The sequence below is a fragment of the Psittacula echo genome (genome assembly GCF_963264785.1).
Source record: "Psittacula echo genome assembly, chromosome: 4".
Taxonomy (NCBI): domain Eukaryota; kingdom Metazoa; phylum Chordata; class Aves; order Psittaciformes; family Psittacidae; genus Psittacula; species Psittacula echo.
In genome coordinates, this window is record NC_137738.1 from 10,026,988 (window position 1) to 10,047,388 (window position 20,401).

Sequence of the window (20,401 nt, forward strand, 5' to 3'; positions counted from 1 at the left end):
AGGTAAAAGCCAGCCTTGGTGGTTTGCACTAGAAAGACCCACACCTTCTTTTGCGCGGACACAATGCAATGAAGCTTAAGGAGTGGCTGCCATGCTTTAACACCCTGCCTGCTCCTGTGTGTGCTTCATCAGGTAAAAAAGTGATGCCCAGAGCCCTTCCACTGATGTTGCTCCAATCACCACACAGCCCCACACAAAGAAAGCCAGCTACAGTCATTTTATTTGTCTTCATGCCTTGTGGTTCACTACACTTGTTTACAATACAAATACACTATTCAATACAAAATACTCAATGACCATATATTAGTATTTTCTTCATAGTATCCCTGAACTGCACAGGCCCTTCCTTTATAAACAATGTTGCATAAACTGCTGTACATGAGACAGACACTCCTATAATGAAGCTTGTTACTAAAAGAAGCCAGATGCAGACAATTTGGACATTTTCCTGTAAATGTGGTTTAACTTTGGGACAAACGGTGCCATCTTTGCTGCTGTGGAAAGCTGTTTTATGCTATTCCTATGCTAAGGTTCTTGTCACCCAGAAGTCAGGCTCAGTAACAGGAGCAGACATGAAAAGTCAAATCCTTCATAGCCCATTTCAGATCTCTTGCATCATAAAACCACCCCAATGCTCTGAGCCTTTCCTCATAGCAGAGGTGTCCTCTGCTACTCGCCTGCCACCACTCCTCAAGGAATCAGAACCACCCAAACTTCTTGTCTTGTGTCATTTCCTAGCACAGGACAGAGAAGCAGGCACCCCAACCTAGTTCACCTTCACCAGCTTACAGAGTCAGAAACCTACCTAAATCTACAGGAAACGGGTTAACATCCATGTGGGAATAAGCCATTTCCAGAGTGTGAGGGTGGTAGTGTAAGATTTTCCCCGGTCGTGCTTTGCGTCCTGTAGATGATACTGCTTCTTGCTTTTCCACTGTAGAGTGAGGAAGACACATAAGACCAGGATGTAAAATACTGCAAGTGAAAAAAGTTAACAGTCTTAAAAGCAAGTTCCTTTGAAAAGCTGATGTTGTCTCAATAAACTACATTTTTAAAAACCAAGTTTAAATAAAATCGAGTAAGAGGCTTAAAGTAGCTTGAATTTTCTTCTTACAACACAAAGCCTGCTGTGGAAGGGTTTAACGGGGGATTGGCAAGATCTGATGAGTGTCAATATTTACAGACCAATTTTTGCAAACCAGGGTGCTGTGCTTGCACAGCACACAAGGTAACAAACTAAGTGCTTGCTGTGGAAGAGCTCAGAGACGTTAATGTTTTTTACATTAAACATAAGCCCAAACTAGGTTTCTAATTCCTCTGAATTCCAACAGTTCAGAGGGAGGATTTAAAAACAAAACAAAAACCAAAAAACCACCAACCAAAAAACCCCCCCAAAACCCAAACCACAACACAAAACCCCTGCAACAAAACATTTGACAGTGGAGACAGTGAAAGGAAGCTTCCTTAAACCCAACTGCTGGTGCTGAACAGTATTTATCGCAGTGCACCATACCCAGCAGACTAGAGAATTTCAGTAGTAATTCAGCATTTCCCCAGACCAGAATCATCTCCTCACATATTCCAGAGGTATGAATCAGTAATGTGTTTAGCTCCTTCAATTTTTACAACTCCCATTCTGTAAAGAGTTTTATTTCAGTTGAAATGCTGTGATAAAAATAACTTCACACAAGCTGCAGTGCAGTAATCACCACAGCTGGGGAAACCCTTTCCTCCTTCATCCCCAAACTTAAAATCACCTCTTGGTGCTTGTGCTTTTAAGACTTGATTAGAAATGCTACCTTTAACACCATAACCTAAAGGGGGTCTACAAGGAATCTGGAGAGGGACTTCTTACGAGGGCCTGTAGTGACAGGACAAGGGGGAATGGCTTTAACCTGACAGAGGGGAGACTGAGATTAGACATTAGGAAGAAATTCTTTCCTGTGAGGGTGCTGAGGCGCTGGCACAGGGTGCCCAGAGAAGCTGTGGCTGCCCCATCCCTGGCAGTGTTCAAGGCCTGGTTGGACAGGGCTTGGAGCAACCTGGTCTAGTGGAAGGTGCCCCTGTCCGTGGCAGGGTGTTGGAACCGGATGGGCTTTAAGGTCCCTTCTAACCCCAAACCATTCTATGTGTCTATAACCTGGTGGCTTATCTGCATTTGGGCAGTGTCAGAGCCGCTGCCCCAGCTCCAAGCATTAATGATTTCAGATAGTCACAGGTCATTAACTTAGTAACTTTCTGTTCTCATGTATTCTTTAAGAACACTTGTCAGGATACAGGTTAGATTCTGTCCGCCCTGACACATAAGAGGCAGGGTAGCAAAAACTCTAGCGTGTCCTCCTACGCAGAGAAGAGCTAAAAAAAGCCATGTGGAACCTCAGCCCTTCTGGAAATGAGAAGGCTGGAATAGTCAAATGAAAATTGCTAATATACATGAATAATATACGAGTGTAAGAAATTGCTCCTGAATTAATCAGCTTTCCTGAGACTCTAGAAAACTACACCATTGAGTTTACTAAGCTAGAAAAAGAAACACCAGTGCGACACTAACACAGTCCTAACCTAGGCAGAATCCCTCCCCTGTGGCTAATTCATGACAAGATCTGCGAGCCTAATAACCTTGGAGATCACAAATACTCACTTAGTTCAAGCGAAAGAAGCCTGTGCATAGCAGCAGGACACCCCAAGGGCAACCTCCTCATCCCCACCAAGCCCGCGCTGTGGCAGTGAGATGGATCCCCAGCAGATCAACATGAAATCAGAGCAGCCTCTGACTCCAGCAGGACTCCAACACAGGAGCACAGCCCCATTACCCAACCAGCACACGCAGCTCTGTCATTTGTCTAGAGAAGGGGTTTAGTTATGTGCACTGGAGAGGTCAGGAAGGCAGGTTAGGGGAGCACACTACCTCCCTCCTCTTAGGTTTTTTCCACAAGGGTGGTGGCCCAGCCCAAGCCCTCTGATTTCAATCTGCACATCTCCCAGGTTCGCAGTTATGTGTATGTGGATTCTGGTTTGACCCCTTAATGAAGGAAGGAAGCTTACCTCAGTGTTTGAATCCAGGGCCAGATTCAGCATCTTGGACTGAAGAACACCTTCACATTCCTCTGCTGATGCTCCAGTACACCCATTTCTATGGAAATAGGCACCTCTTTTTTGGATAGTGTTCATGCTAAAACAGCTCCTCGCAACCCTAAGTTGAAGTTACTAATGCACATCTTTACACATGAATTATTTTCTACATCTATGTTTTGACAATACACTTAACTGGAATACTTTTCATGCACAAGGTGTACAAAATGAGTCAATGCAGTGTTTGTCTTTAAACCACTATCACACATGTGTTTCATTAAAATAACAAGGGCTCTAAACCCTTCAAATACAGTGTCTGGCATCCGGATTGTGGCACGATGTCATCTTCTGCCTTTACATTGTTGTTTGTACAGGGTATGTCAAAGGCTACTGTAAACCTCTAAGGTATGCAGGTGGCTCTCCATTTTCAGGGCATCGTCCTCCAAAACTTCACCTTGGGTCCACTTGACACGCACAAGTTCCTGATGAAGGATATTCCTACTTTTGTAGGACAGAGGAATTTTAAAGGGCTTTACTCAGTTTTAGTGCTTAAGCACAGGAAAAAGAAAACCAAAAAAACTCAGCCTATCAATGCTCCCCCAACCCAGAATGCCTCATAGCATCTACATGCATCCTTTAGGCTTCCTCTTCTCTCTCTTCTGAGTGAAGCAGCGCAACCAGTGTCTTTCTATTGCCCTGCCAACACCCCCATAACTGCTGTCCATTCAAGGACTTTCAAAGACTGGACTGTAGCTGGAACACAACTTAGGAACGTGCCATCGCGTCACCCGTCAGCACTACTGTATCCTGTTTCGGTTTGGATAGAGGATGCTCTCCCCAAACCCACTACAACCTCTGCCAGCTGCAGGAGATCTCCAGGTGTTCCACAGCAACCACAAGTTTGGCATGGAAAAGCCCAGACATGAAACACTCAAGGCAGTGAGCCGCGGCTTTACACTTAAGCAGAGAACGCACAACTGGGAAAAGCTCACAGGAAGGGCATGACAACAACCATGCGTATGAGTTGATGCAACAGCAGCTGGGCCTTGCAGGTAACATCTTTCCTGTATCCTCCCTCCCCCTTGTTTCTTTTGCTGTATTTGGGCTCCAGTGATTTGAAGCCTCTCAGGATAGTTGAAATTACGGCTTCAAGGGTGGCACTTCTGGAGCAAGTTGGCACAAAACAGAAGGTAATGCTGTCAGATCCCTTGCTCGTGGTGTATTGGGTAATGGGACATCTCTTCAAGGCTCAGGGGCCATGGTGGGGGGGAAGTCAAGAGGGTAGAGGGCTCTCACAGCCCCTGCTGGGTTATGTGGCTCTTGTTTCTAAGGACAGGGTCCTCGTAACTGCCAGTGCACGGTGGTGTGGAGGCTTCCAAGGGCAAGCCCTGCTGCTGATATCCATAGTTGACATTCCCGCAGGGGAAGTGGCGGAGCCTAAAGAGAGGCACTTCTTTAACGCTTGCTGTTAGGGAAGATGGCTCTAATAGCAGGGAGGAGCCTGGCAGCCTGCCAGTCACAATGTTGGGCCCCACAGTACAGTTTCCTTCCTGTCCCACATTTTCCCTCTCGGGCATCTCCTTCTCCAGCAGAGAACTGTTTTTGCTGGCCTGCTTCTCTGCAAACCAGGAACCATAGGTTGGATTCCAGAGGTTGGTGGGCTTGTTTCTTGAGCCCCGGCTTTTGCGCAGCTCCGAAGGGGGATTGGATTGGGCATAGGCCATGTTGATATGTCCTCCTGCTGATGCTGACTGCACCTTCCCTGGCACTGGTGGTTCCAAGGCTCCCACTTTCCCTACAGGTTTCCCAGCAGTGATGGTTGATGGTAGGGGTGGTGGAGATGGCAGAGTTTGCTTGTCATCCTTTCTGTCTTGGTGTGTGGAGACCAAGAGAGGTGGAATTCCTTCTGGATCATCGGGGCACATTGCTACCTTCTCCTCCTCCTCAGCTGATGGGCCATACTCTACCGGCAAAGCAGTGTTGATCACATCTGGATCCTGTCAGAGAGAACAACACGAATTTCTCAAAAGTCTGCTACGATCACGTATCCTTGAGCTTGATTAAAAACTCAACACAGCTGACAGCTGTCAGCAATGATCAAAAAGCATCGCTCCCACTATCCAGAGCCCACATTTCATGTGTAGAGGATGCTGACCAAATGCAGTTAGCTGTGAGATGCAATGGGATACCCTTAAAATCGAACTCTTTATAAAAACCCAACAACTCTAAAACTCGCCACAGAACAGCAGAGGCACAAAAAGAATGAAAAACACGTTTTATGTCAAGCCAAATTTCCTGTGGGAATGTTGTTTTGGAATCTATATAATCTCGAAGTTCATAACGTTCACAGATAATATTGAGAGAGTTTTGGCCATGAAAGTATTGCCTCCACACAACAGAGGAGGGTGGGAATGCAGAAGGCAACCTGGCAGACCCCTTGTAGCCCAATTCCATAGGGACTGTGGTTCTGAGCTATTTAAGCAGTTCTGAAAATTAAACTGAGAGAAAATGTGGTGATCTGGGCAACCTTCAGTTATTGCTTAACGCCCTGGCAAGCTGGAGATCACAGAAAACAATGCCTCCCAATCGCAGGATCCAAACACACATGAAACACAGACCAAGCTATCCAAACAGCGAGAGAAGGCAAACTTGTGTGATGCCACACAAGAAGCCTGCACTGATGCAGGCAGCAAAACACTTCCCAAACTGCTCCACTCCTCACAAGCTAAAAATAGCGGTAAAAAAAAAAAAAAATCAGATTTTCGCCTGGAAAGTCAGCCACAGCCCTTCCCACTGCCGAGCCTCAGAATCCCCACTCCCTGGGCAGCATGGCTGTCTCCACTGCCAGGACAGCTGCTCTAAGCCAGGACCAAAGGGTGCTCTAAGCCAGAACCATTTCTGCACAGTACTGACCATGTCTTAAGGGTAAACACTGGGACGAAGTGGCTGACATGGAGCACATGAAGTGTGTATGATTCAGGCCTGTCATAGCTCTTTTGCTTGGTGGAATCTGCTCCTTCATAAGCAGAAGCAGAGCTACAGGTCTGTTGTTTGTAAAGCTTTGTAAGCTTGTGTAAGCCTGTGTCTTACACACAGCAGTGAAAGACAAGAAGGATCAATCACCCAATGAGGGAAATATCCTGGCCACTGGTCCCTGGCGACATCAGTCTGCCTGGCCTGCTGACTGCAGAAATGTAGTGTTGCCTTCTCATCTCATGTTCTGGCTTGCCTAGACCATTCCTCAAGAAGAACCCTGTCCACCCATCTCGCTGGAGGCAATACCTGGGTGCAGTATTCAATCCTCTCCAGGATTATGGCAAAATTTGGCCGGTCTTCAGGCTGGTGCTGCCAACACTGGGTCATAATGCGATAACTGAAAGAGCAGAACAGGAGATACTCATAAATGGCAGATCCTGTTGGTACATAACAGCTGGTCACTGGAGCTTAAAACCCATAAGCACCCATCATGACTCTGACTTCTAATAAGTAAGAGTGATCTGCCTTCCCTGGAGTCAGACAACTGATGTCCTGGTCACCACTGAAACGTGGCCAATAGTGGGGTGAAATTCACAGCACATCAGAGAAATAACTCACCTACCCAGAATACTTTGAACAATTCACTAAAGGTAGGCAGGGCTACAGATAACAGAGCCCAGTTTTCCCTATCTGTGAACACCCTTATGCACTTGCAGTTTCAGAGCTAACCTAAGACAAATCTTGTACCATCTCTGACCAAGCAAGCAGCGGCCAGTACTTCTCAAAGGGGCCCTGAATTATTCTGAATCATTCAGAACAGACAGCAAAATTAAATAGTAGAGAAGTCACTGGCACTCAAATCCAATAAGGCAGAAGAGCCATGATAAGATCAATCTTAAAAGTCATTAACTTCTGACTAGAGAACAGCATTTGAAATAGAAATTATCTGCATGAATATACAGAAGTTTAAATCTCATACACAGGGCCAGGGCAGTTTTTAGGTGGATCCATCCTTCCTCCATTGGTGACAAACTCCAGAACCTCCTGGTTACTTTTGCTAGGGTAGGGCATGTATCCCAAAGAGAATATCTCCCACAGCAACACGCCAAAGGACCTGAATACGGAAGCAAAGGAAAACACAGTGAAGGATACTTGGGAATGACCATCACCAAGGGGCAATGCCCTTAGGTGCAGTACCATCACCACTGCCCTTTGCAGTCTGTGCTCAGCAGCTTGTGCAAATCACTGCTGCAGGATTCAGACATAAATAAGCTGCACAGCTGCAAAGGTGAATTTAATCATTTAATCACAGAATCATAGAATCAACCAAGTTGGAGAAGACCTTTAAGATCAAGTCCAACCATTCCGCAGCACTGCCAAGGCCACCACCAAGCCATGGCACTGAGGGCCTTGGCTACATGGTGTATGAACACTTCCAGGGACGGTGTCTACAGCACTGTTCTGGGCAGCCTGTTCCAACGCCAGAGCACCCTCTGGAGAAGGAACTGTTCCTCATCTCCCCTGGTGCAGCTTGAGGCCGTTTCCTCTTGTCCTGTCCCTTGTGCCTTGGGAGCAGAGCCCAGCCCCCTCCTGGCTCCATGCTCCTGTCAGGCAGTTGTAGAGAGCGATAAGGTCCCCCTTGAGCCTTCTTTTCTACAGACTAAACTCCCCCAGGTCCCTCAGCTGTTTCCCATCACAGTTGTGCTCCAGGCCCTGCATCATCTCCATTGCCCTTCTCTGGCCCCGCTCCAGCACCTCAATGTCTCTCTGGTAGTGAGAGGCCCAGAGCTGAATACAGGATTCGACGTGTGGCCTCACCAGTACCCAGTGCAGGGGGACAACCACTGCCCTGGCCCTGCTGCCACACTGGTGCTGATACAGGCCAGGATGCTGGTGGCTTCCTGGTTGCCTGGGTACAAGCTGCTCATGTTCAGCTCCATCAATCAGCATCCCCAGCTCCTTTCCCATGAGCAGTTTCCAGCTGCTCTTCCCCAAGCCTGGAGCATTGCAGGGGGTTGTTGTGGCGCAAGTGCAGGACCTGGCACTTTGCCTTCTTGAACATCATCCCACTGGCCACAGCCCATGGATCCAGCCTGAAATGAATATCAACAGCTGACTATTCAGTGAGTGAAGTCTACAATACAGGCAGGTAAAGACAGCTGCTTTGTCTTTGTACTCAGCACTGTTCAACTGGATGTTAACAAATGCAAAAGTCAGGTTACGCTTTTCTGAGACATCAGCCACTGCTGGAGACAGGACTGAGTGGAGCAGGGGCCTGATCATTTATGGCAGACTCTTCCTCTTGGATAAGCTATCCTGTGTGAACATGCCCGAGACACCCACTGATGCTCTGAGCTCCAGAGCCCTCACTTGTAGCTCAGAGTACAATAAAAACATTCCCCATTCCCTAGCCAACACTACAGACATTCCTGTTGCTTTGTCTCCTCCAAGGTTACTGGCTCTCTTTTTAGTAAAGAAGCAATGAACCAGAACATGCTTTTACAAAACATTCACACTTCACAGAAGGAGTTACAACACAGACAGACTGGACAGGGAAGGAAAGGAAGCGCACCATGTGTCTGTTTTTGATGTAAATATCCCTTCCATGAAAGCCTCAGGAGGCATCCATTTGACAGGCAACATTGCACACCCACCCTTCCGATAGTAGCTGGCTCTGCAAAGAACAAACAAAACAAAGAGCCAGGAATTCAGAAGATGTCATTAATTCAGGTTTTTCATAATTACAAACATTAAAATCGTGAGCCAGAGGAATGACTGACTTAAGCAAAACAGTGTGGCTGAGAAAATGCTGAAGGAATGAAGTGAAACGCTGTTCCTTCCAACAAAAGTAGTGGAAATGGGCAGACCATGGAAGGACTGCTGTAATCTACCTCACTTTAGGCCTGATCTGGTGAACCCAAGTTATCCTTCTCTGCATACTCCTAAGTGAATTAATCACACAGCACAGCTGGCACAGCTGTCTTCTTGTCCTTTTCAGCCACAGCAAGACCTCTACCTCACCTTGCACCTTGAGAATCTCCACCAAAAATAAAGGCCATCCCATAGGTATCCAGTCTAAAGCACTGCAAGTGAAATCCAAACCTCTTTCTTAAAATAAGAAGCTTGAGAAGGAGGGTTCTCGGCCACTAGAGCTGGGGCAGTAGTACAAAACCTACCTCCTGTGCTTTCCACTTCCTGAGACAGAAATTACATCAGTCCTTCAGTGTCACTGCCATTTCAAACAAAACCTACAAGCCCCAGATCCTGTGCTGGTGGCTGCAGGAGGCTGCTCATGCCTGCTGGTATCACTGTTCGTAACAACACAGCCTGAGCATCCAAAAGATATTCCTGGACACAGAAACATGTGCAAACTTCAAAGGCACCTTTGAAAACTCAGCACCAAGGCATTCATCTTGGCAGTCGGTTCTGCTGATTGTGTGTGTGACAGATGCTACTTTGTCCCAGCAGAGTACCATCTGACAGTGGGGCAGAATGGGGCCTCTTTGTGAAGGAAAAGAGGAAAAGGGGGGAAAAAAAGCATCTCTGATACACTTCAGTTGTGAAGGTAGCACTCTGCATCATCTCAGGCTGCGATACTGTCAGATCTCAAGTTAAGCAGAGCCAGGCCTGGCTTAGTAATTGCACAGGAGAATCCCCAAGAAGGAAAAAAAAGAAGGTAAGGCACTGGAATAAATGGTGTGGGTGACTGAGTACAAGGTAGTCCCTTCTCTGAATCAGAGGCAAATCAATTCCTCAGCACAGCAGGACATGGTGCTACACTTCTGGAGGTGCTATCTGAAGATGAGATATCAAACTGCAGCCCTGACTGCTCATGGTCATTAAAGATTTCCTGGCACTTCTTGCAAGAGCAGAGTGGTTAACCCTGTGTCCTGGCTGAATTCCAGTCTGGGTGATTACATTTTCGTGACCTTCCTCTGCACCTTCCTCCTTTATGAGCAGTAAATTGAAGAGATTTACTGATGATACCAAACCAAAGGGGCAGGGGTAGTATCAAGGAAAGACATTAAACTCAGAATTACTTGGGACCATAGAACAGAAGAGCACATCAATGCCATTCAATGTGGAGAAAGTAAAGAAACTGAGGACACAGTACAAGAGGAAGGAAATGTCCATCACCATCAGACTTCGTTATCCAAAAGAAAGCTGTCTGGAATGGGAAAAGTGTCCAGAGCGCTACACGTGACCACCAAAAAAGGATTAGCTGGGATTCATCAGGGTGGGTTTCTTGGCTCTTGGCCTTGATAGGGTCATGCAGAGCAGCACACAAGCCTGCTCTCCTGCACAAACAATGCTCCTCCCTCATTTTAGGGAGCTGCCACTTGTGGGTACCCTGGACTTAGCTCTGCTACCTGTATATATCCCGGGCCATTCCAAAGTCTCCAATTTTAGCCACTCTCCCAGGCCCTCGACAGGTAAGGAGGCAGTTCCTCGCAGCAATATCCCTACAAGGAAAGGGAAGAAAAGCAACAGAAAGAGAAGATCCACTTAATCATTCAACAATTTTGCAAGCCAAAAAGAAAACAAAGAAGAGTACCTGCTTTTCTGAGCTGCAGAGAGCTCACAGCAGCCAGAAAAGTCAGTGTTTGTAGTCCCAATTTCCAATCTACCCAACAGCAGGAGCAGCTCTGCTCTTTAATATTTCCTCTTTAAACTTCACATAACATCTTCTAGCTGAAAGGCCTGGCCTCCTGTGAGCCTCCCTTCACCCCAGGAGCTATTTTTAAGTCTCTAAGAAGTTTCAAGCAGTAGGGCTGATTTCAGCATTGTACTAGTATCAACATCAAGCTGCCTGGGGAATGAGCCACTGACCTGCATACTTGTTCAAATATTGTCAAATGCTGTTGTCAGAGGCAACAGCAATGTGCAGGTGTTGCTCTGAAGACAAGGTATGGGCCTGAACCTGTGTATGCAGCTAAAGCTCCAGCTCCACCTCTGCTGGGCTGAAGTAAACCTCGAGATCTGAATAACATGCAGGCATAGCTTGCAGGTAACTCTTTCAGAAGAGTGAACTACAATCTGTCTCTACCCAATGGCCAAACAGCCCTGTTACCTGCAGGGTAAGCTAAGTTACCTGCAGGGGCAGGTAACAGTAGTCACAAGGTGTTGCACTTCTGGCTTTACTTGTCTTCGAGAGAGAAAAGGGTTCCAGAATGAGCGGGAAGGAACTAAGCAAAACTGACAATGGGGAGAGAGTTAGAGACTTCTGTCACAAGATTGTGCTTCCATTTGCAGAGTATCCAAGGCAGGCACTGACACAGAACTCAGAATTTCTGGTAAAACTACAGACCTCTGCAACCTGATTTATAGCAGCTTTCCTGTTAACTGCTGCTATTATTCTATCTACCTTGTTTAAAGGTATCCAGCCACTAGAGTGCAGCAGGACATAAACATACAAAGCAGGGCATTAGTCTGTGCTGATCTGTCGTGGCTTGTCCATGCTGACACAAATGTGCTCACCTACCTGTGAATGAAGTGGTTCTCCTCCAGGTACTGACACCCACAAGCAATGTCACGAGCCACATGGAGCAAGTCCAGCATGGAAAGGGAGGAGGGCTGATTCTATGAAAAGACAAGGGACAAATGCAGGTTAAAAGCAAGAACATGGCATGATTCATCAGTGATACAGCACTGGGAACTCTCAAACAAGTGACATAGCTCAGATGTTAATACACAAAGCGATAACAAAAATGTGCGTGAGAGAATTCATTTCCATGAACTATGCAAAGGATGTGCAGATACAATGTTATACAAATCCCAGGGACAGAATCAGAACAGCTGGATCCTATTTTCCAGCTCCATTGGGATGCCCCTGTAAGAACTTCCTCCCGTTCTCATGGGACATACTTCTGATTTTCAGCATGAGTTTTGAGATCTGCAGCCTGAACTGGTCCTCACTCAGTTTCTTTTTATTATTGCTAACTCCTCTCTAAAGTCACCTTGAACACTGAGAATGACATTTTGTATAATGGCATGAGTCACATTTGCTCTTTCCCTCCTCCACATCTGTGTAGGTTTTATCTTGTCCCTTAGAACACTGACACAGGTTTGTGCAGCTATGGAAGACTAAAGCTGCCAACTCCTTGCTCCTGCCCCTCTGATGAAGTCTACAGCTCTTGCCAGCAGGAGCCACATGCTTTATAGTGAAAAGAGCAGGCTTAGCCCTGGCTTGTGTTTGCCAGCCTCTGAAGCCAACCCATCAGCTTCTGCACTGAGGTGTGAATCAGTGATCCCTGCAGCCAGTCCTGTGGGGGAGGAGAAAACTGCTGATGCCATCAGGGTGATGTCAAACAATGGGGTGGCAGTGACTGCTTATCCCACAGATGATAGCTAAGTGTGCATTAGCCTTAGTTACTGAACCAAACAAGCCTATCCCACCCTCTAAGCTCTGTCTTTTAACACCTACCATTCTGCCCAGTGCCCAAAAGGCACACCTGCCCATGGGGTTTCCCCCACCGACACACAAACCAGCATGGGTCCTTCAGTGACAGGAACTGCTGGCTCTGCCAGCCCGTTTGTTGTGACAAGACGTGTCTTCAGACTGATGTGATGCTGTGCTGGCCATCCTACCTGACCTAAAACACTGCTAACTGGGACTGGAAATAACTTCAGGCTCTGTGGCAGGCAGCAGCCAGTACTGAAACGGTGAGCACTGGCTGGTAAAAGCTAAAAAAGGCTTAACGTCTTCTGAAGAGACAAGGAAAAACCTGGCCTCAATTCTTGACTAATGACATAACTGAAAAATACTGCATCTCTGTGTGAACAAAGCCTATTTGTTTTCAGTGTGGTGCCATAAAACAAAACCATTTGTGTCTTTGTATCACCTGCCTGGTTTTCATTACTTGCACAGTACAGTTCATTGCATATATATACTTAACTGATTCTTTAAAACACTGGACTGGGTCTCCCCCTAAACTCTTCCTTTCGTAGAGCCATCATTTCCTGAAAACATAAGGCCTCTCTCCCCACCCGCCTTTTGTGAGGAAGGAGGAATAATCTTTCTACCTCTGTGAGTTGAAGTGACTCACCAGCTACGCTAGATGGCTACAGTAAGAAAGGATGCAGATGCCTTCTTTTACCCTTTCAGGGCATAATCAAAGGGAAATGAGTACCGCTATCTACCTATTTCCTCCTCTTCTTAACAAGGGTCAGTAACCTTAAGTGAAAACCAAGTAAAAAGCCCAATTCTTTACTAGTTGTTTCCAGACTTGAGATGAACTGCAAGACAGCCAGTAGGCTGAAGCTGCAAGCTCATATGGACGGCACAGCTTTTTCTTCTTTTCACTTTTTCCCCCCTTCCTGTCCTCTCCTTGGATGGATTCCTTCCACCTTTTATTTGACTAAATACAGTCCCAAAACAGATGTGACTGCCCAGCCAAGGACAATTTAGCTGTGTAATCTATTTGAAAAACGGAGCTTTGGGATTCATTTTGCAAGGGAAGCAGCCTTGAGACACCAAAGGATTCCCTTTACAGCTTTTGCTCCCCAGATGAACAGACAATGCCAGCTGCAATGCACTGCTGCTCAGAGCACCTGTGTGATACCTCCTACAGTGAGGCTGAATCTTGCTAAAGGTGATGGAAATTCTGTGTATTGTTCAGTGTAATCACTGCTCTGTGCAACAGGCTGCACAACACAAAGGAAGGAATCATTTATCTGTATACGATTTATCTTCCGGAGCTGTTCTTTGATTGCTGTGCTGTGTGTGAGGAAGATCAGCACTGAACTTCTCAGAATGGACAATTTTGCAACGCTCATTATGAGTGAAGGCTCCAATTCCAGGCATCTCAGAATCTAACAGACTGCCTCTCTCCAGGTGAGGGGGAAGATGTGAAACTCTTACTAGAAAAGGAACACTGAAACCCTTCAGGGTTGTAAACCCTGGCCTTACAAAGTAGTATGAGTTTGAGTTTATGCAGCAGACCTGGCATAAAGAATTCCACAAAAATCACTGGTATTTTATCACTGATGATGGATGAACATGTGGCTTATGCATATGATCATTCTTGCCTTGAGTCCAGAAAAATCATAACATTTTGGCTGAACATTGCTTCCATTATTCACATGAAGAACACAGATGAACAACATGCAATAACCTGTGCTGGCAGTATCTTAATCTCCCATTAAACAGAATCCCATGTCTTGGACACCTCCTGTGGTAGCTCTAGCTTCTCATTTCATGTCCCTTACAATGTCTGAAGTTCCCCCTTCCCTCGCTCTACCTTCTCCACCATTTCCCTTGCTCCCTTCCACGTTTTTCAGTGGCATTGTATGGCAGCATGATGCATGTGTCTTGCTTCAAGTCACATGGGTTCTCACAGGCCAGTGGCAAACCAAGCAAGACAACTGTTTTTCTCAGTGGTCACTCTAGTGGTCACTACTTCCTTTTCCCTCAAGTCTCAGAATTAATGCCAAGTTAATGCCGTTCACACCTCTATTAAATTTGACTGAAACTAGCAAATGAATTTGAAATTACTGGCAGGGAAGTGGGGAGAGCAACTGGGGGATGAAGGTAGAGAATGAACACATACATCCCTCCTTTGCAATCAGGCTGAAAGCAGAAGTAGGTGGGAAAGATAAGGTAGTAAGGAAATCAGCTGGAAAATACAAAACTGGGAAAAAACAAGGGGAAATAACAACAGTAATTCATACAGTGCTTACTGCACAGTAACAGTGCACCTCTGTTACTGAGTCAGTCAGCTAGGTCTTGTGTGTTCAATCAATTCCTGTTGGAAACAAAGCTTATTGAAGCCTGTTTACTCTGCATTGTTCCTTGTCTTCCCTTTCCTTTAATGGGCCTGGAAAGCTAGATGTCTAGTCTGCTATGCCTATCTTCTGCCTGTCTTCCTTGAATGAGCGATAGCAGAAACAAAGCAGCTCAGGGTTCATTAACAGCAGTGCAAAGATACATCAGCAGTACTGAGACACAGGTCTCACGTACACAGACTGTCACATCTCAAGTATATGCAGAGGGTAAATCCACTTCTACAGCTTGATCCCATACTTTAGAGAGCACAACACCCTGCACACATCTCATCTCTCATCAGTGAAGTCTCCTACCCTCATAGTTTCTGATCCAGCAGTAGAACGTGCACCAGAGCCTGATTTCTCAGGACTCACAGGTGCCACAACCCCTCAGAAGCTGCCCTGGCAGCCAGACAATGAATTATCCTGTCTTTCTTGCCAGGCAGCCACCAGATGGGATGTCAGCAGAAGCAAGACAAGCAGGTATAGGGGGCAAAGAGAAGGAAGGTGTTAGAAGTGGAGCAGAAACATGTGGGTCTGTGTCTGCACAAAGTCAGGCTGTTCACATTCACCCAACTGTTTAAGAGGGACTGGAAACTGTTTTTCTGAATCAGTTATGGCTTTCAACTGCCCACCTGCATTTGAACCTCAGCTTTTCCCAAGTGTGACAGGCCTGGGACAAAGCAGAAAACAGCAGCATGAGTCCCAGGTTTGCTTCAATCCTGGGAGCAAGTTAAATGCAGGAATAGGTGAGGATCTTCAAGGTGCTGTGAACAGCCCCTGTGTCAGATAATTTCAAATAGGTCAGGAAGGACAAGGGAAGAAGAGGAAAGGAAGGACAGACTATGAAGGCAGAAAGCAAAATACCAAGTATGCTGTGCCTTGAGTGAATCATCCACCTCTTCTGATGTTAGCTTTCACAGGGGTTGCAGAGAGTGACCACTAACAGAAATTGAAGCTCTGGCTTTCAAGAAGGACCTCATGACTGGGCAAAGAGAAACCCCTTAGCTGAGAAGGCTCCCATGACTGCATCCTATAAAGATTAAGGGTTTTCATCCACAAAAGTAACTGGATGATTTTACAGCAAGTAGGTAAAAATTCCTTCAGGACTAATGCTCTTGGTGCTTCCTCACAAGATCCTGAGCTTGTTTTTCTCCCTAACTTAGCAAGCCAAAAAGATACTTCCATTACAAAACGATTGATGCCTTGCCCTGGACCATCCTGTTCCACCTGCCACTTCACACATCTAGCACAGCCTGTGGTGGCAATGTTAAACAAATCACCTACCAGGCAGCATACCTTGCCCATGCCATTTTGCTCTGTACTGGGTGAGAGCAGAGCCCACATTGCAAAACTTTAATTTCCCCATTCACCTACCACCAAGTTCAGCCCATTTGCATGAGCTGACAAGAGCATCTCTAGGTGCTACAGAAAACCAACCTCTATTTATAAAGACTGCTTGCTCAGTTTGCAAACATCTTCACTTTCTGGGTGTTTAACCTTCTTAACCAGGCAGAAGACACTTTACTGCAACCTATTCAAGACTGTGGTGCTCCTGTGCAACACAAAGCATCTTATAAGTCTGAAAACCAGACTGCAAGGCAAAAATACAAAGTCAATCTGTTTCAAGATGCCTTGAGGAAGAATCTTATTTATATCTGTTAGAGCCAATTTGTGTCTCTTGTACTGATAAAATCCAACAATTTGCCCCATGTCAAAAAAGCATAGAGACAAAGTATGAAGCTGTGCTCTCGTGCTTAACAACATCTGGGTGCCTTTCTGATCCTCAGAGCAAACTTCTTCTGAAATAGTGATTCCTCTCTAGAAGTCGTAATTTATTTCTCTCACATTTCTAACTCACTGTCATTTCTTACTGTTGCTGATGTCAGTGGGAAAAAAATCTTTAAAACTCTGGACTAAAGGTATTTGCTATTTAGTCAACAGCTCCAGGCTGGATTCTCTCCTTCCCTGTGTCAAACTTGCACTGGCAGATATCCACAGAAATGCACCTGATCAGCAGTTTAAATAACGGGCTTAGCATTACTAGCTCAATGCTTCCTCCTAGCTTGCCCCCAGCTGGTGTGAGGAAGCTAAGAGTAGAGTTTAACTTATTAAAAACAAACAAACAAACCTCTTTCATTTAATTCTGTTTTTAGACAGTATCTGCAATGCTATCTAGCAAAGTTCAGGGATGAGGCATCTTTGTGTAACTCCCTATACATCTGTGTCCTGCTCCTCAGTGGTCTTCCAGCAATAGGAACATTCTGACCCTCTAAAATGCTGGGAAACAGTAGCTGCATGGATCAGCTCTTTTACAGTTACGTATTTGCCTTGTGGCAGCAGCTTACTAAATAGACTTAGATTTTCTCTTTTCTTACCGGTCTAGGCCGTGTCTCTCTCAGGAAGGATTTCAGGTCACCCCCAGCCATAAGCTCCAGCAGGATGAAACGGGGCAGTGCCTGCAAGCTCACCCCAATACAGCGCACAATGTTCTGGTGGTTGAACTTGCTGTGGAGACAGGAAGATTCAATTACGAAACAGCTTTGATCCAAAAAGCACAAGGTGCAGAAAAGGATCCAAATGTTTTGCTGTGGGGATTTTTTATTTTTATTTCCAGAAAGTAACGAATCTCAAAGGTAAAGATAGGGCAACTGGATAAAGTGCTACCCCTGCACTTTGTGTCGGTCTTCATAGTGCAGGAACAGAAGTGGAGGGGGAGTGCTGCTTTTCCTGCCTTTTCCTGTATTTTGCATCCTTTTTGGGATACAGTAAGACTTGTGTGCCATAGAAAGTGAAGGATGCATAATAACAATGACAAGTCTGCTTTCAATTTCCCTATCCAAAGGGTAGAAGCTGGGCTAGGGCAGAATTGTTCCAAGTAACATACTGACATAGGGATCTGCTTACGCAGGGGCTATTCCTCAAGGTCTAGTCTCTGATAATTCCTTATTTCTCCAGACCTCAACAATGTGATGAGAAATGGACATGTCACTGATATGTGACATGAGAGCAGCATTAAGTCAACGCCACCTTTTAGTTCTGACCACGCAACCCCAAATTCCTAAAGTTTGTTTTTACCTTATGTTCTGATCACTAACAGAAATAAAAGGATCCTATTATCAATTCTGAAAACTAGCCCTAAAGAGTTTCATTTCAGTAATGAAAGCCAGTGTAGACCCTCTTGAAAATTTAGCCTTTCACTCTCTGGTGCCTCTTTATTTGTAAGAACAGAACAGGAAGGTAATGCCTATCCTCTTTGCAAAATACTCACAGCTATGCACTAAAACAACTAGCTGTGTTGCGTGGACATTACCTCTTAAAGCAACTTTTTTCTTTACAGTGCTAGCTTTCCAAGCCTATACAAGTGCTGTTGATCTTATTTATACACACCTAATAATGAGAGCTTCCATGAGGAAGTCCAATTCATCTTGCTCTGAACACACTTCTGGCAATGTCTGGAAAAGACAGAACAGGTTGACAAGGAGAAGATATTTAAACTTACAGATGCAGAACACCTGGCACATCAAAAGCACTAACATTCTCTGCAGCAATCCCTGTTTCTCTAAGAGAAACCTCACTCTAAGGTAACAACTAGACCATTACTAATCTAGACTGTGAAGTCTCTTGAAAGGTGGAGACCAGAACACACGGCCCATCAACACCAGTCATCCTCCTTCCAGCAAAGGAAATAGCCCAGAGTGTACAGGGAACTGTGCTCAATACATGGGACTCCGTGGTACAAAGGATGAGGAAAGAGACCACAGTTCCCAAGTTCTCTCACAGTTCAGTACTCCTACCTCCCAGCAAGACTATGAACTATAATCAGCAGTAGGACTATGTTGCTATGTAACCTCTAGGAAAAAACAAGCTAGGTAGGCTGCTGAAGGCCTGAAGAACCTTATCAGGGCCTCTTAGGATACAGCTACACATCCAGTCCATATCCATCCTGTAATGGAGTGGTGAGATCCCTGGAAAACCAGCTATTTCCTACCTGCAGGCTCCATGATGCATGCTGCTCTTGGCCCTGTGAAAACTTTGGCCTCTGACTCAAAAGCTTTTGACAGATGTCCACACCAGGCATAGCATGTGGAAGATGGACAGAGGATGGATTTATTTATCAAACTGCAGCTGTGTGAGAAATCTTTGCTATTTACTACTTACAAACCTCTACTAATAGTCTCACAAAGCCCATACGCTACAAGCTGTACCATCAACTATGATGGATTAAAGTGTTGCAACAGAGCAGTAACCTTTCTAGCCACATCCTTCAGTACTACAGTAATGCTTAATTCATCTTCATTTTTATAATGCATTGGGACTCTAGGGTGAAAGATGCATGAAACCATCATGATAACTCATACACTTTCACTTACTTTCACAGCCACCTGCAAGGGAGTGGGGTCGCTGGGGATCCCTGCCACCTGACCTTCATATACCTCACCAAAGGCTCCGTGGCCCAAACCCCTGGACAGACCAGAGAAGATAAGAAGGTTTTACTACAGAGAACACACATTATAAGACTGTGGTCACAGATCACAGAAGGGGCTCACAATTTTCACACCAGAGAAACAAGGGTAACTGGATATGGACACTATGCCCGGAACCAGACATTGATGTGATCTTTCCTGGACCTACAATGTATTTAATTGGTAGTGAAAGCAATCCTCAAAACCAAAGTCACCAGTGAAATCAAGCTGCTGGCACTGAGCGGACTGCACTCTTCTATGGTGTTGGTGTCAGTGATACAGTGGTGGGCCCTTCAAAGCAGGTCAATAAAGATACATCTTAAGTCTTGGTGTTCCCACAACCTAAACACATTAACAGTTCCCATGATATTTATGCACCACCATTAAAGAAAACATTGAAAGAGAAACTACGAGCAAAATGGTTCTCAAAGGACCTGAATTCTAAACCAAGATCTTTTCCTGATTTATTTTGTAATTCTGGGTAAGTACCTTAGCCAGTAAATGGTGATGATAGGGCTTTGTAAAGCACTCTGCTCTAGGAACTCATGCTGAGAATAGTTTCTGGCACTGACCATATTATGAAATTTACAGTTTTATTTTGAGTAAGGATATAAGAAAAAGAGAAAGGAAATACAGTAATCACACAACAGATCCTGTCCTATGTCCTTGTGATGCAGATTTTGCATACCTATCCATTCAGTCTTCACTCAGTTCACATTAAGTCAACTGGTACAACAATAGCTGTACAACGTAAGTGGCATGTCATTAATGACATAACTCAGAGAATGAGGCTGCTTCCCAGATCCTGAGTCCCTCTTAACCCTGCGTGGGTTGCACATTGGGCAGTAAGTTCAAGCATCTAAGAGACATTCCTGCATCTCAGTCCGGGTAAAAGGCTGTCAATAAGGCTCTCTTCTACAACAGGTACCTTCCTGGTAGAGCCAGATCTGGCCTCAGAGCCTCCCTGATTCTGCTGTCTGGTCCATTGATGGACTCTTTTTGTATGGGCTGTTGCCCTTCTGGCTGTTCAAATAGGTGCTGCTATGGGCAATCTGCTCTGTTGTTGCACAAGCTCTGTCTGTAGTTTCACCAGGATAAAGGCCAGTGAAACCACAGGAAGGACT

General features: G+C 45.5%; 1 protein-coding gene across 1 annotated transcript in view; it reads right to left on the bottom strand.

Moving 5' to 3' along the window:
• Positions 1 to 4,398: 4,398 nt before the first annotated feature.
• ALK (ALK receptor tyrosine kinase) overlaps positions 4,399 to 20,401 on the bottom strand; it is a gene marked incomplete at both ends in the record, with an annotated part of 54,981 nt that continues 38,978 nt past the window's right edge. The window contains 10 exon segments of the mRNA XM_080615008.1: positions 4,399 to 4,424; positions 4,427 to 5,069; positions 6,355 to 6,445; positions 7,028 to 7,162; positions 8,621 to 8,722; positions 10,419 to 10,511; positions 11,531 to 11,628; positions 17,190 to 17,319; positions 18,202 to 18,266; positions 19,185 to 19,275. Of these exon segments, the coding sequence (XP_080471134.1) occupies positions 4,399 to 4,424; positions 4,427 to 5,069; positions 6,355 to 6,445; positions 7,028 to 7,162; positions 8,621 to 8,722; positions 10,419 to 10,511; positions 11,531 to 11,628; positions 17,190 to 17,319; positions 18,202 to 18,266; positions 19,185 to 19,275 (1,474 nt within the window).